This window comes from Coregonus lavaretus (assembly GCF_964263955.1).
Source record: "Coregonus lavaretus genome assembly, chromosome: 11".
In the NCBI taxonomy this organism is placed as follows: domain Eukaryota; kingdom Metazoa; phylum Chordata; class Actinopteri; order Salmoniformes; family Salmonidae; genus Coregonus; species Coregonus lavaretus.
Genome location: NC_139998.1, coordinates 40,721,179 through 40,737,472, shown reverse-complemented (window position 1 = coordinate 40,737,472; position 16,294 = coordinate 40,721,179). Strand labels below are relative to the sequence as shown.

The 16,294-nt window shown below is 44.4% G+C and overlaps 1 protein-coding gene across 1 annotated transcript; it reads right to left on the bottom strand.

Moving 5' to 3' along the window:
- Positions 1-5,397: 5,397 nt before the first annotated feature.
- On the bottom strand, positions 5,398-8,342 carry LOC311137179 (chromobox protein homolog 7-like). Its single transcript, XM_084171534.1, has 2 exons — positions 6,934-8,342; positions 5,398-5,898 (listed from the first exon to the last, which is right to left on the bottom strand). Exons 1-2 carry the CDS (start codon positions 7,014-7,016, stop codon positions 5,688-5,690), a joined length of 294 nt encoding a protein of 97 aa, XP_084027660.1. The 5' UTR covers positions 7,017-8,342; the 3' UTR covers positions 5,398-5,687.
- Positions 8,343-16,294: the final 7,952 nt, after the last annotated feature.

Genomic DNA, 16,294 nt, shown 5'->3' with positions numbered 1-16,294 from the left:
GTCAAAGGTTGTAGGTGAGGAGTCCTGTGCCTTCTGCATCCCAGAGTAGTCCTCGCTGTTTTGTTGCGTAATACTACTGAAAACTCTTCAGAGCCCAATGGCTTACTGACTACTGTCTGACTTACATGTGATTATAATTATTTATCTAGCAGGTCATAGAGAGAAAACCAAATACTTTTACTTTTTAGTCATTTAGCAGACGCTCTTATCCAGAGCGACTAGTGAGTGCATACATTTTTCATACTGGCCCCCCGTGGGAATAGAACAGACACTAAATCATTGGCGTTGTGACCTGGAAAACAGTGTTTTTTTTAAATATATATATACAGTGCATTCGGAAAGTATTCAGACCCCTTGACTTTTTCCACATTTTGTTACATTACAGCCTTATTCTAAAATTGATTAAATTGTTTTTTCCCCTCATCAATCTACACACAATACCCCATAATGACAAAGCAAAAACAGGTTTTTAGAAATTGTAGTAAGTATTCAGACCCTTTACTCAGTACATTGTTGAAGCACCTTTGGCAGCGATTACAGCCTCGGTCCTTCTTGGGTATGACGCTACAAGCTTGGCACACCTGTATTTGGGGAGTTTCTCCCATTCTTCTCTGCAGATCCTCTCAAGCTCTGTCAGGTTGGATGGGGAGCGTTGCTGCACAGCTATTTTCAGGTCTCTCCAGAGATGTTCGATTGGGTTCAAGTCCGGGCTCTGGCTGGGCCACTCAAGGACATTCAGAGAATTGTCCCGAAGCCACTCCTGCGTTGTCTTGGCTGTATGCTTAGGGTTGTTGTCCTGTTGCAAGAGGAACCTTCGCCCCAGTCTGAGGTCCTGAGAGCTCTGGAGCAGGTTTTCATCAAGGATCTGTCTGTACTTTGCTCCGTTCATCTTTGCCTCGATCCTGACTAGTCTCCCAGTCCATGCCGCTGAAAAACATCCCCACAGCATGATGCTGCCACCACCATGCTTCACCGTAGGGATTGTGCCAGGTTTCCTCCAGATATGACGCTTGGCATTCAGGCCAAAGACTTCAATCTTGGTTTCATCAGTCCAGACAATCTTGTTTCTCATGGTCTGAGAGTCTTTAGGTGCCTTTTGGCAAACTCCAAGTGGGCTTTCATGTGCCTTTTATGAGTGGCTTCCGTCTGGCCACTCTACCATAAAGGCTTGATTGGTGGAGTGCTGCAGAGATAGTTGTCCTTCTGGAAGGTTCCCCCATCTCCACAGAGGAAGTCTAGAGCTCTGTCAGAGTGACCATCGGGTTCTTGGTCACCTCCCTGACCAAGGCCCTTCTCCCCCGATTGCTCAGTATGGCCGGGCAGCCAGCTCTAGGAAGAGTGTTGGTGTGTCCAAACTTCTTCCATTTAAGAATGATGGAGGCCACTGTGTCCATGGGGACCTTCAATGCTGCAGAAATGTTTTGGTACCCTTCCCCAGATCTGTGCCTCGACACAATCCTGTCTCTGAGCTCTACGGACAATTCCTTCAATCTCATGGCTTGGTTTTTGCTCTGACATGCACTGTCAACTGTGGGACCTTATATAGACAGGTTTGTGCCTTTCCAAATAATGTCCAATTAATTGAATTGACCACAGGTGGATTCCAATCAAGTTGTAGAAACATCTCAAGGATGATCAATGGAAACAGGATGCACCTGAGCTCAATTTCAAGTCTCATAGCAAAGGGTCTGAATACTTATGTAAATAAGGTGTTTCTGTAAAAAAAAAAAATAATAATAATACATTTGCAAACATTTCTAAAAGCCTATTTTCGCTTTGTCATTATGGGGTATTGCTGGGGATTATTTATTTTTTAATCAATTTTATAATAAGGCTGTAAAGTAACAAAATGTGGAATAAGTCAAGGGGTCTGAATACTTTCCGAAGGCACTGTATATTTAATTCATTAATATGGTGGCAACTGTTGTCTACATCATGTAAGAGGTGTTAAGTCAAGGTCAAGCTCTGATCTCCAGTCAGTAGCTAGTTTGGCTCAGTACATTTGTGATATTGTTTTCCAGATCATGTCTCTTCTAGGTCCTATAGGTGCATGCGACCCTACCTCTCACAAGCATCCATTCTCATGAGATGAATTTCATTATATTTTAAAATATTTACGTTTGACCATATTTATTCTGTAATGATATGTAGATACATTAGAATACTAGCAGCCGAGAAGCCATTGTTTGGTTTACTGTTTGATGCTGAAAAGGTATTACAGATTGTAGTGTGTGTAAGTAACCATTAACCTGAAAGAGGATCTTTGAATGGTGCTTTTATAACTACTGAAATTACCTCTAATCTTGAGAAGGAACATACTAGTGGCATTGGAACTGACATTAGCTGTAGCAGAATCTCAACACCCTTTGAATGAATAGGTTCAGCCTTCATGCCTGTAAATGTAAATGTACTACTAATTACAGCATAATGCCCAAAATGCTTTGCAGAAAATATCATGGTCCTCTTATTAATGTAGTTTTAGACCAAGCTGGAGGGTTGCCAGAAAAATGCCGAACTACATGAGGAAACCTGCCTGAAGGAACCCTATCATAATTTAGGTGAATGGAAGTCACTGTGACCACTATAACTGGGTTTTGGCAACCCTGCCGTGCTGGCACTCCGATCTTAAGCTTTAACCAAAGTTTCATAGATGTAGAATATAACTTTTGTCAGACAATACAGCTAGAAAACATTTGGCTATCATTCGTGTTTGATAGGCAATTGTACTATGATGAGGTCTGTATCAGAAATGTTAAGAATACTTGATGCACTATGTGCCATAAATGTTGTAGAAAGGTAATCCTGTTTATTTCCTTTTTTAAATAACAGTTAAGATTTGTAACTTATGATATGTGTGTATTTTTTAATATTCATACTTGAAGTGTAAACTGTGTGTCGAATACAATGGGCATTGGTACTGAATTGAACAAGGTGCTTGTTTGCTATGTATTATCCAAAGATGTTTTGAAGAATCTAATTTACCTACAGTATGAAAATGAATGATTCTGGTGCTATGGTCACTCATTTTAATTGTATCAACATCGTAGGTTTTGCTACTATACTAACACTGTAAAATAAGCAATAATAAAATATTTTCAATTGATTGGTGTGTGTTTGAATGCTTCCATATTACAGTCAATGTTGTGAGGAAAAACAGCTCTTCATTTTGCTATAGTGTGATGATTGACACATCAATGCTGGTGCGTGCTTCAACAGAGGAGGCCTTTGGTTAGACGTGAATGGCAGAGGGTCAGAGCTGGTTATGTGGCTGTGCTAGCTGGCTTGTGGGTCCATGTGGATTCACTTATTGGTGCAGATTGCATTTCCACAACATGACTTGTTAAATTTCACTCAGAGGCATAAACACAGCAAATACTTTGGCTGTAGTTTCTCACTACACCAGGCAGGCACACAGTGTTGGACCCTGCATCTGGGGCTGTCAACCTACCAATGAGTCACCAAAATGCTATGTCAAATCAAAAAGTGAGGTCCGTTTTCCAATTCTCTTTGAAAACCTGACTAAGAAAGCAAAATTCCAAAAAGTTATGTAACTGAAAAGGACTTGATAATGAAAGCACAGTTACTTTAGCGAGGCGAGCTGTTTATGGGTGAGGAACTTTTGAAGGGCTCATTGCACCAGGGATAGCTTTGTACATTAAATGAAACCAGATACCGTAATCCCTAAAGAACTACTTTGATTCTGTGTCAGCAGAGTGGCGAAGGAAATGGAAAAAAACTAGCTTGGTTCCCCCAAAAGTTAATCTAATGATTTGGAAGAGTGCGGGTTGTATCACAACAAGAACTCCCCGAAAGCAGTTTTCCAGGGAAGCCAAGCTGTGCTGAAGTCCACATGGAGTCTTCTGGCTAGAGAGAGAGGTCAGATGAGATGTGCTGCTCTCCTCTGCTCTTTGCTCAGAGAAACCAGACATCCCTAAAAAACAGACCAGCACTGATGAATGATCCCCATAAAAGCAACTAATGATTGATGTCAGTCATGAAAAACATAATACTTAAAGGAAGCAGCCTGGCTTGTTGTTCACTCTGCATTCCATTACCCCATCACTTCTAACGCGCAGCAATCTGTTTTACTGTGGGTCTGTTCTTCAAACCCATGATCAAGGCTTGGATGGGTTTTTATAGTGTAAACAAATAAATTGCAAATGTTTCCACTTAGTATTTGTACTGTATACAATGGAAAGATTTTCCCCTGCATACATAATAAAGTGTAGAGGTTAAATAGCAAAATGCAGTACTGTAGGGCTACATGCAGTAACAGTCAAAGTTGTTGTTACAGTTATATGTCACGTATCCGTATCCGGTCCCGTTGGGGAGTTAAATATCCGGTTGTATGATGTGAAAATGGTGCTCATATTTGCTCTGCATAGCGATCAATAATGTCCTGCTGTGCTGGAGGTAGAGCACTATATTGTACAACCGACAGCGTGCATTAAACCTGAGATTCGTGCCAGTTACTACAGTATGTCGTTGTGTGGGGTTCATACGCCTCCTGTGAGTATTTCTTGCTATCTACATGGATGCTAGCTGTAGCCCAAGATAGCCTAAAGGCAAGCTAATAGGTCATTATAACTCTACAGCAAAACCACAACATTATCATAAAACGAGGCCTGTATAAGGACTTCTAATCTGATCAAATCACATTGGCCCCTGGTTCATGACAAATGTGGCTAAACACTGTCCTCTGTTGGTGGTACAGTGGCACTGGCATCTTTCTTTTTTTTCCTGTGCACTTCATTTCTTTTTACATACAACAACATGTAGTTGTTAACAAGTCCAGAAAACATAGGGTAAAGGGTTAGATATAGGTGTAGGTCAAAAGCAGACATGGCAGCTCTGCTTCTAGCTCCTAAGAAACTTTGCAGTATTTCGTTTTTTGTATGTTATTTCTTACATTATTAGCCCGGAATGTTTTTTTGTGTTATTACATACAGCCGGAAATAACTTCTGAATTTCAGAGTGACGGTAACTCACCAACATTACTACCAGAAATACGACATTCCCGAATTGGATCCTTTGTTTGTACCCCGCAGGGCAATTGAACTTATCCCAGAGGCTGCTCCAAGACGCCGCGGCGGAGAAGAGGTATATGGAGTGGACGTCTAGTCCGACTCTCAGGAGGCATGCACAGCATCCACTGCTTCCGAGTATATTACTTGCTAATGTTCAGTCCCTGGACAATAAAGTAGACGAGCTCAGGGCAAGGATCTCCTTCCAGAGAGACATCAGGGCCTGTAACATACTCTGTGACGAGTACTGAGGACATGAAGAGGCAGGACGCAGATGCAGGAATCAACAACGTAAAGGTTTACTTAACAATGAGAAAGAGAATAACAAAGAGCGAGTAAACGACACGATGCTAACAATTACACACAACAATGACTGAACAGTCCAGGACTAAATAGTGGTGGTGATGAGATGATGAGGTGCAGGTGCGCTGGAGGTGATTAGGGTGCGTTGGGTTTTCATTCCTGTATTGCGAGGTGGTGCTCTCAGACCGGTGGCTTAGTAGACCGGCGAATCAGAGCGCCAGAGGGGAGCAACGGGAGGAGATGTGACAGTCCCCCCCCCACCCGGACGTGCGGCTACCGCCGCAGGACATCACCAGCCTTTAGGACGACCCTGAGGATGAGGAGCGGGCCGTTCAGGGCAGCGACGGTGGACGTCCCGAATTAGGTTGGGTCCAGAACGTCCCCAGCCAGAACCCAGCTCCTTTCCTCAGGACCATACCCCTCCCAGTCCACCAGGTAATGGAGCCGTCCCCCACGGAACCTGGTGTCCGGCAGGTCCCTCACAGCATACACCGGACTCCCGTCAATTTCCAGGGGTGGAGGGGGCGTACCCCGGGGGACGGCATCCGCCAGAGGACCAGGAACCACCGGCCTGAGGAGAGACACATGAAAAGTAGGTGAGACACAGTAGTGAGGGGGAAGGAGCAGCCGGTACGACACCTCATTAGCCACCAGAGGACCTTAAACGGCCCCACAAACCGGGGGCTCAGTTTCTTGCAGGACAGGCGGAGAGGGAGGTTTCGAGTGGACAGCCAGACACGATCACCAGGCTGGAATACAGGAGCCTCACTGCGGTGGCGGTCAGCTTGGTCCTTCTGCCGACGAATAGCCCTCTGGAGACGGACATGGGCGGCATCCCAGACCTGTCCGGCCTTGCGGAACCACTCGTCGACAGCGGCACGTGCGGGGCGCTGGCACAGGACGCACTGGGCTGTGAATGCGTCCATATCTCCGCATACCTAGGTTCCTCAATGAACACACGCTCCCTTTGTAGCCTGACCAGCTCCTCTCTCCTTGCTTCCACTACTTCCTTCTCCCTTTGAGCCTCCTGTAGTATTTGATCCCCTGCTGATTTTGTACGTTTGCCCACTGACAAAGAAATGATCAGTCTATAATTTGAATGGTAGGTTTATTTGAACAGTGAGAGACAGAATAACAACAAAAAAATTCAGAAAAACGCACTTCAAAAAGAGTGTGCTCCTAATCTCAGCTCGTTACCTGTATAAAAGACACCTGGGAGCCAGACATCTTTCTGATTGAGAGGGGGACAAATACTTATTTCCCTCATTAAAATGCTAATCAATTTATAACATTTTTGACATGCGTTTTTCTGGATTTGTTTGTTGTTATTCTGTCTCTCACTGTTCAAATAAACCTACCATTAAAATTATAGACTGATAATTTCTTTGTCAGTGGGCAAACGTACAAAATCAGCAGGGGATCAAATCCTTTTTTCCCTCACTGTACTTCTCCATGGCCTCAGTCTCCGCCATGGAAAGGGAGTAAATGCAACTCTTCGGGGGGTGTTGTCCCTCCAGCAGGTCAATGGCGCAGTCCCAGGGCCTGTGAGGAGGGAGACACATAGCTTTTGATGAAGAGAAGACATCGGAGAGATCTGCATACTCACGTGGAATAGTGGGCTGGAGGGCGGACTCCGGACTCTCCACTGACGTGGAACAACAAACCACCGGCAGGCAGGTCTTCCGGCATGAGGTGGACCAGGCTGTGATCCTCTTGGTGATCCAATTGATGGTGGGGTTGTGTAGTCTGAGCCAGGGCAATCTCAAGACGATCCGGTGAAGGGGTGACGTGATGCTGTGGAATGTCAGCTCCTCGTGGTGCTCCGGTAGTGTGGGAATGGTGATGGTGATGGGGAGAGTGATGTGCGTAATGGTGCCTGATCCAAGTGGTTTATTGTCCAGCGAGGTGATGTGTAGCGGAGAAGGCAGTGGCTTAGTGGGCAACCCCCATTCAGAGACCAGCTCCCTATCTATAAGGTTCCCCGCTGATCCGGAATCTATCATTGCAGTGGAAATGGAAGAGAAGGATAGTCACCGTTATAGGAACTAAAAACAATGGTTTCACAGAGTGGCGACGGGAGTCATACCGCCTAGATTGGGAGCCACCAGGAGATCTGTGGTCCGTGGTGGTGTAGAGGGTGCTGCCCACCTCCTTGGGTAAGGACTCGGAGGCAGGGGGCTTCCATAGCTCAGATGAGGTGAGCGTTGAGGCTCCAGGAGGTGTTGGGAACGTTGTCTGCGTTGTCTGTCTCTCAACATGTCGTGAAGACAGATGGATGTGGCGATGAGGGTATCAATGTCCATCTCGTCATCTCGACATGCGAGTTCCGTCTTGATGTCCTCCCATAAGCCTCTCCTGAAGGCCGTGTGCAGAGCACGCTCATTCCAGCCGGAAGACGTCGCCACCGTGCGAAAGCTCAGAGCATACTCAGATGTGGGCCCCTCTCCCTGTTGTAGCTGGAGGAGACACTCACCCCCGTACTTTCCCTCCGTGGGATGATCAAAGTGGCTCCCGAGTGGCGCAGCGGTCTAAGGCACTGCATCTCAGTGCTTGAGGCGTCACTACAGACCCCCTGGTTCGATTCCAGGCTGTATCAGAACCGGCCGTGATTGGGAGTCCCATAGGGCGGCGCACAATTGGCCCAGCGTCGTCCGGGTTTGGCCGGTGTAGGCTGTCATTGTAAATAAGAATTAGTTCTTAACTGACTTGCCTAGTTAAATAAAGGTAAAATTAAAAAAACACCGCCCTGAACCGAGTGAGGAAGGTGGAGTAGGGAAGCGCCGCGGCCTCACCTCCTTCCCAGACTGCCGTGGCCCAATCCAGCGCCTTTCCTTTATGTAGCGAAATCACCAGCGCTATCCTGGCTTGGTCAGATGGATATGCCTCAGGCTGACACGCCAGATAAAGTGAAACCTGTAGCAGGAAGCCGCTACATTTAGTAGCTTTACCGTCATAGTGCTCCGGTAGGGCGAGGGATCCCTCAGAAGTTGGTGATAGCACGGGAACAGGTGTACTGGGTGAACTCGTCGCTCCCTGAGGTGGAACCGGAGCGCTGGGCAGATTATGCAGAGTTTGGAGCACTTCCTGCATGGCAGCGTTCAACTGGGCAAGCTGCTGCTGGTGCTGGTCGAGGCACTGGGAAACTCCAGGAGGATTACCTGCTGCATCCATTTTCGTGAGAGGTGTGTAATTCTGTGACGAGTACCGAGGATACAAAGAGGCAGGACCCAGACTCAGGAATCAACAAGGTAAAGGTTTACTTAACAATGAGAAAGAGAATAACAAAGAGCAAACTCTCGACCATTGTTACTCCCCCTTCCGGGATGGCTACAAGTCCCTCCCCCGCCCTCCCTTTGGCAAATCAGATCACGACTCCAGCCTGCTCCTCCCTTCCTATAGGCAGAAACTCAAACAGGAAGCACCCGTGCTAAAGTCTATTCAACTCTGGTCTGACCAATCAGAATCCATGCTTCATTGTTTTGATCACGCAGACTGAGATATGTTCCGGGTTGCCTCTGAGAATAACATTGACGTGTATAGGGGATGTTGTTCCCACTGTGACTATTAAAACCTACCAAAACCAAAAACTGTGGATAGATGGCAGCATTCGCACAAAACTGAAAGCGCAAACCACCGCATTTAACGCAATGTGACTGGGAATATGGTTGAATACAAACAGTGTAGTTATTCCCTCCGTAAGACAATCAAACAGGCAAAATGTCAGTACAGAGACAAAGTGGAGTCGCAATTCAACGGCTCAGACATGAGATGTATGTGGCAGGGTCTACAGACAATCACGGATTACAAAGGGAAAACCAGCCACGTCACAGAGACCGACGTCTTGCTCCCGGATGAGCTAAACACCTTCTTTGCCCGCTTTGAGAATAACACAGTGCCACCGACGCAGCCCGCTCCCAAGGACTGTGGGCTCTCGTTTTCCGTGGCCGACGTGAGTAAGACATTAAGCATGTTAACATTCGCAAGGCTGCCGGCCCAGACGGCATCTATAGCCGCATCCTCAGAGCATGCGCAGACCAGCTGGCTGGAGTGTTTACGGACATATTCAATCTCTCCCTATCCTAGTCTACTGTCCCCACTTGCTTCAAGATGTCCACCCTTGTTCCTGTACCCAAGAAAGCAAAGGTAACTGAACTAAATGACTATCGCCCTGTAGCACTCACTTCTTTCATCATGAAGTGCTTTGAGAGGCTAGTTAAGGATCATATCACCTCCACCTTACCTGACACCCTAGACCCACTTCAATTTGCATACCGACCCAATAGATCCAGAGACGATGCAATCACCATCGCACTGCACACTGCCCTATCCCATCTGGACAAGAGGAATACCTATATAAGAATGTATATAGCTCAGCCTTCAACGCCATAGTACCCTCCAAGCTCATCATTAAGCTTGGGGCCCTGGGTCTGAACCCTGCCCTGTCGTGCCGCCCCCAGGTGGTAAAGGTAGGAAACAACACCTCCACTACACTGATCCTCAACACAGGGGCCCCACAACGGTGCGTGCTCAGCCCCCTCCTGTACTCCCTGTTCACTCATGACTGTGTGGCCACGCACACCTCCAATTCAATCATCAAGACGACAGACGACACAAAAATAGCAGGCCTGATCGTAGTAGGCAGGGGACACAACAATAGTAGGCCTGATCACCAACAATGACGTGACAGCCTACAGGGAGGAGGTGAGGGCCCTGGCGGAGTGGTACCAGGAAAATAACCTCTCTCTCAACGTCAACAAAACAAAGGAGCTGATCGTGGACTTCAGAGGGAGCATGCGCCTATCCACATCGACAGGACCGCAGTGGAGAAGGTGAAAAGCTTCAAGTTCCTCGGAGTACACATCACTGACAATCTGAAATGGTCCACCCACACAGACAGTGTGGTAAAGAAGGCGCAACAGCGCCTCTTCAACCTCAGGAGGCAGAAGAAATTCAGCTTGGCCCCTAAGACCCGCACAAACTTTTACAGATGCACAATTGAAAGCATCCTGTCAGGCTGTATCACCGCCTGGTACGGCAACCGCACCGCCCACAACCGCAGGGCTCTCCAGAGGGTGGTGCAGTCTGCCCAACACATCACCTAGGGCACACTGCCTGCCCTCCAGGACTCCTGAAGCACCCAATGTCACAGGAAGGCCAAAAAGATCATCAAGGACATCAACCATCCGAGCCATGGCCTGTTCACCCCGCTATCACCTAGAAGGCGAGGTCAGTACAGGTGCATCAAAGCTGGGACCGAGAGACTGAAAAACAGCTTCTATCTCAAGGCCATCAGACTGTTAAATAGCCATCACTAGCCGGCTACCACTCGGTTACTCAACCCTGCACCTTAGAGGCTGCTGCCCTATGTACATAGACACGGAATAGCTGGTCACTTTAATAATGTTTACATACTGCTTTACTCATTTCATATGTATATACTGTACTCTACTGTATTTTAGTCAATGCCACTCCGACATTGCTCATCCTAATATTTATACATTTCTTAATTCCATTCTTTTACTTTTAGATTTGTGTGTATTGTTGTGAATTGTTAGATACTACTGCACTGTGACAGCTAGGAACATAAGCATTTCACTACACCCGCAATAACATCTGCTAAATATGTGTATGTGACCAATAAAATTTGATTTGATTTTTGATTTGAAATTGAGCCGTTGCTACCCGGAGCCAGGCTCCTGCACCTTGGGTCAATGGGAGAGTCAGTCGGAGCAGAGCTAGAGCACCTTATGGATCCAAAGAGAAAAGTAGAATAAAAAGTAGGATACAAATAAGATAAAGGATAGCGTTAGGGTAGAACAAAAATATTAGGATTAGGATTAGGGTTAGGGTTGGGGTTAGGCTTGAAGCTAGGGCTGGGGTTAGTGTTAGGGTTATGTCAAAATTAGGGTTCACATACAGTGCCTTCGGAAAGTATTCAGACCGCTTGACTTTTTCCACATTTTGCTATGTTACAGCCTTATTCTAAAAATGATTTAATTGTTTTTTTCCCTCATCAATCTACACAAAATACCCCATAATGACAAAACAAAAATAGGTTTTTAGAAATGTTTGCTAATTTATAAATATAAAAAACGGAAAAATCACATTTACGTAAATGTTCAGACCCTTTACTCAGTACTTTGTTGAAGCACCTTTGGCGGCGATTACAGCATCGAGTCTTCTTCGGTATAAGCTTGGCACACCTGTATTTGGGGAGTTTCTCCCATTCTTCTCTGCTTCTCAAGCTCTGTCAGGTTGGATGGGGAGCATTGCTGCACAGCTATTTTCAGGTCTCTCCAGAGATGTTCGATCGGGTTCAAGTCCGTGCTCTGACTGGGCCACTCAAGGACATTCAGAGACTTGTCCCGAAGCCACTCCAGCGTTGTCTTGGCTGTGTGCTTAGGGTCGTTGTCCTGTTGGAAGGTGAACCTTCGCCCTAGTCTGAGGTCCTGAGCGCTCCGGAGCAGGTTTTCATCAAGGATCTCTCTGTACTTTGCTCCGTTCATCTTTGCCTCATTCCAGACTAGTCTCCCAGTCTCTGCCGCTGAAAAACATCCCCACAGCATGATGCTGCCACCACCATGCTTCACCGTAGGGATTGTGCCAGGTTTCCTCCAGATATGACGCTTGGCATTCAGGCCAAAGACTTCAATCTTGGTTTCATCAGTCCAGACAATCTTGTTTCTCATGGTCTGAGAGTCTTTAGGTGCCTTTTGGCAAACTCCAAGTGGGCTGTCATTTGACTTTTACTGAGGAGTGGCTTCCGTCTGGCCACTCTACCATAAGTGCCTGATTGGTGGAGTGCTGCAGAGATGGTTGTCCTTCTGGAAGGTTCTCCATCTCCACAGAGGAACTTTAGAGCTCTGTCAGAGTGACCATCAGGTTCTTGTTCACTTCCCTGACCAAGGCCCTTCTCCCCCGATTGCTCAGTTTGGCTGGGCAGCCAGCTCTAGGAAGAGTCTTGGTGGTTCCAAAAATCTTCCATTTAAGAATGATGGAGGCCACTGTGTTCTTGGGGACCTTCAATGCTGCAGAAATTTGTTGGTACCCTTCCCCAGATCTGTGCCTCGACACAATCCTGTCTCGGAGGTCTACGGACAATTCCTTCGTCCTCATGGCTTGGTTATATAGACAGGGTGTGCCTTTCCAAATCATGTTCAATCAATAGAATTTACCACAGGTGGACTCCAATCAAGTTGTAGAAACATCTCAAGGATGATCAATGGAAACAGGATGCACCTGAGCTCAATTTCGAGTCTCATAGCAAAGGGGCTGAATACTTATGTAAATAAGGTGTTTCTGTTTTTAATTTTTTATACATTTGCAAACATTTCTAAAAACCTGTTTCACTTTGTCATTATGGGGTATTGTGTATAGATTGCTGAGGATTTGTGTTTATTTAATCAATTTTAGAATAAGGCTGTAACGTAACAAAATGTGGAAAAAGTCAAGGGGTCTGAATACTATCCTGGTTCAATCCTAACCCTAGCCTCATGTCCACATTTCCATATCCTGGTTCAACCTTGACCCTAGCCTATACATCTAACCCTAACACTAGCGTCATGTCCACATCCCATGAGAGGAATCATTGAAGTTCTCTCTAACCATCATAGCCAGCAGATGATGCTGTTGCGCTTGTTGTCACATTTACTTTGACCACTCCACAAAAAATTGAACTGATAGAATCACCATGACTGCCTATATTCTATCACACTTTATAATACATAATTTATCAACATCACACAAAATATCTCTGGTAGTGGCCACATATCACTGGGCTCTGGGTTAATAAACACAAATAGTATGGAGAAGTTCAACTGCTGTTCCGTGTATAAATATGAATCCTAAGAAAGGAAAGGTCAAATAATAACTGAAGGATCTATGCTAAAACAGGTTAGTATTCCCTGCCTGGCTCCATTCTGATCCACAACGCTTACACCTTTGATGTTCCCAGATATGAAAGAACTAGAGAGGCTCTACAATAGACTTGTAATAACAACATTATTACATTATGATTATGTCTACATTATATCCTTCAACATTTAGCTCTTTCAACAAGATGGTTTGTGGGTTAGTAGTTTCAATTTCTTACAATGATGAATCATTCACTTCCATCTTTGAAGAGCTTTCGAAACTGAAACCATGGAGTGGGTGAAGTTAATTGAAAAGCATGTTATTTTCTGGCAAAAGTAACACACACACAAGTGATTTTGCAGCAAGAATTACACTTCAGCGCTGTGTGAAGAACAACCTGAATCTAGTCTCATTTCCTCAGATGACAAGTGTAGGACGGAACTACTCATTTTGTTAACAATTTAGTGCAGTTCATAGTCAGTTTAGCCCCTGTCTGTGCTAGACATACAGAAGCATACTAAGTGACTGTCGGTTGTGAGCCCTCAGAGCAACATCAAAAGACGTGAAGATCATTACCTTAGCCATTTTAATCATTGATCACAATATTCAGAGCCATTTTCTGTAGAATTTCTCCAACAATACGTTTTTAAAGAAAACATGTACATATTTACACTGCACAATGTCAGTACTGAAACTTGGTTAAAAATGTTTTACATCCATAGAAAAGCAATGTTTTGAAGTAAATTAATCATAATCTTTATCAGACAATTCTTTGAGTTAAAATTCAACCTCAAAATATCCATCTTCAATACTCTAGTGGATCAGTTGTTCGAAGTCTTCTGGGTATTCAGAAATTCAGTGACCTCAAACTTTGGAGCCCTATGGTCCCAATTGGATATGACAATGAGTGGTCAATCTCATCTTACTAAAGTCTGTTAATGATGTTCAATATAGTAGTCTAATAACATTTCACAGTTGGTTTATTATAACATTAGACATACCTTTAAGTGTGTACCAGCCATTCCACCCTGATTTGTGAACACTGTCATCATGGTCCGGCACATCTCTTGTGTCATCTTAGTCATGAAATACAATATACAGTGCCATCAGAAAGTATTCACACCCCTTGACTTTTCCACATTTTGTTGTGTTACAGCCGGAATTTAAAAATGGACTAAATTGAGAAGTTGTGTCACTGGCCTACACACAATACCCTATAATGTCAAATTGGAATAATGTTTTTTTTATTTAAAAAAATGAAAAGCTGAAATGTCTTCAGTCAATAAGTATTCAAACCCCTTTTTTATGGCAAGCCTAAATAAGTTCAGGAGTAAAAATGTGCTTAACAAGTCACATCATTGTCACGATCGTTGACACATGATGAAGCGGACCAAGGCGCAGCGTGATAGGCGTACATACTTTTATTAGTGTACACACAACGAACCAAAACAATAAACGATACGTGAAGTCCTAGGTTAAATACACAAACCTTCCAGAACAAGATCCCACAATACAAAAGTGCCAACAGGCTGCCTAAGTATGGTTCCCAATCAGAGACAACGAGAATCAGCTGCCTCTGATTGGGAACCACCCTGGCCAACATAGAAATACAACGATCTAGAACAGAAACCTAGAAAACTAAACATAGAAACTAACACCCTGGCTCAACATTAAAGAGTCCCCAGAGCCAGGGCGTGACAATCATAAGTTGAATGGACTCACTCTGTGTGCAGTAATAGTGTTTTGGAAGAGATGGAGACACGCACACTGTTGAAAAAATGAATAAAACTGAGGCTTAAATGCAAAATAAGGATGTTTATTGAAACATCATGGTGCCAAAATAATATATCATAGTGAAAGAAAGTGCATAAATGAAAGGTGAAAACAAAACACAAACGTTTAGGCCTCAGGCCATCATCAGTGTAAATCGTCAGCACACACACCTGGCTTCTATTTCAAGGATAATTGCAATAATAGTGTTTAACATGTACCCACACACACAATTTTCTGTAAGGTCCCTCAGTCGAGCAGTGAATTTCAAACGCAGATTCAACCACAAAGACCAGGAAGGTTTTCCAATGTCTCGCAAAAAAGGGCACCGATTGGTGAATTTGTTTTTGGTTTTTAAGCAGACATTGAATATCCCTTTGAACATGGTGAAGTTATAAAATTACACTTTGGATGGTGTATCAATACACCCAGTCACTACAAAGATACAAGCGTCCTTCCTAATTCGGTTGCCGGAGAGGAAGGAAACCGCTCAGGGATTTCACCATGAGGCCAATGGTGACTTTAAATCATTTACAGAGTTTAATGGCTGTGATAGGAGAAAACTGAGGATGGTACAACAACATTGTAGTTACTCAACAATACTAACCTGAATGACATAGTGAAAAGAAGGAAGCCTGTACAGAATAACAATATTCCAAAACATGCATCCTGTTTGCAATAAGGCACTAAAATAAAACTGCAAAACATGTGGCAAAGAAATTAACTTTATGTCCTGAATACAATGCGTTATGTTTGGGGAAAATCCACCACAACACATCAGTGAGTACCGCTTCATATTTTTAAGCGTGGTGGTGGCTGCATCATGTTATGTGTATGCTTGTCATCAGCATCGACTAGGGAGTTTTTCAGGATAAATAGAAACAAAATAGAGCTAATTGGAGTTGCTTACCAAGATGACATTGAATGTTCCTGTGTGGTCTAGTTATGGTTTTGGCTTACATCGTCTTGAAAATCTATGGCAAGGCTTGAAAATGGCTGTCTAGCAATGATCAACAACCGACTTCACAGAGCTTGCAGAATTTTAAAAGAATAATGTGCAAATATTATACAATCCAGGTGTGAAAAGCTCTTGGAGACTTACCCAGAAAGACTCACAGCTGTAATCACTGCCAAATGTGATTCTAGCATGTATTGACTCAGGGGTGTGAATACTTAGGTAAATTAGATATTTCTGTATCTAATTTTCAATACATTTGTCACATTTTCTACAAACATGTTTTCACTTTGTCATTATGGGCTGTTGTGTGTAGATGGTGAGAAAAAAAAAATGTATGAATACTTTCTGAAGGCACTGTAATTATTTATATTTTAAATGTGAGGAG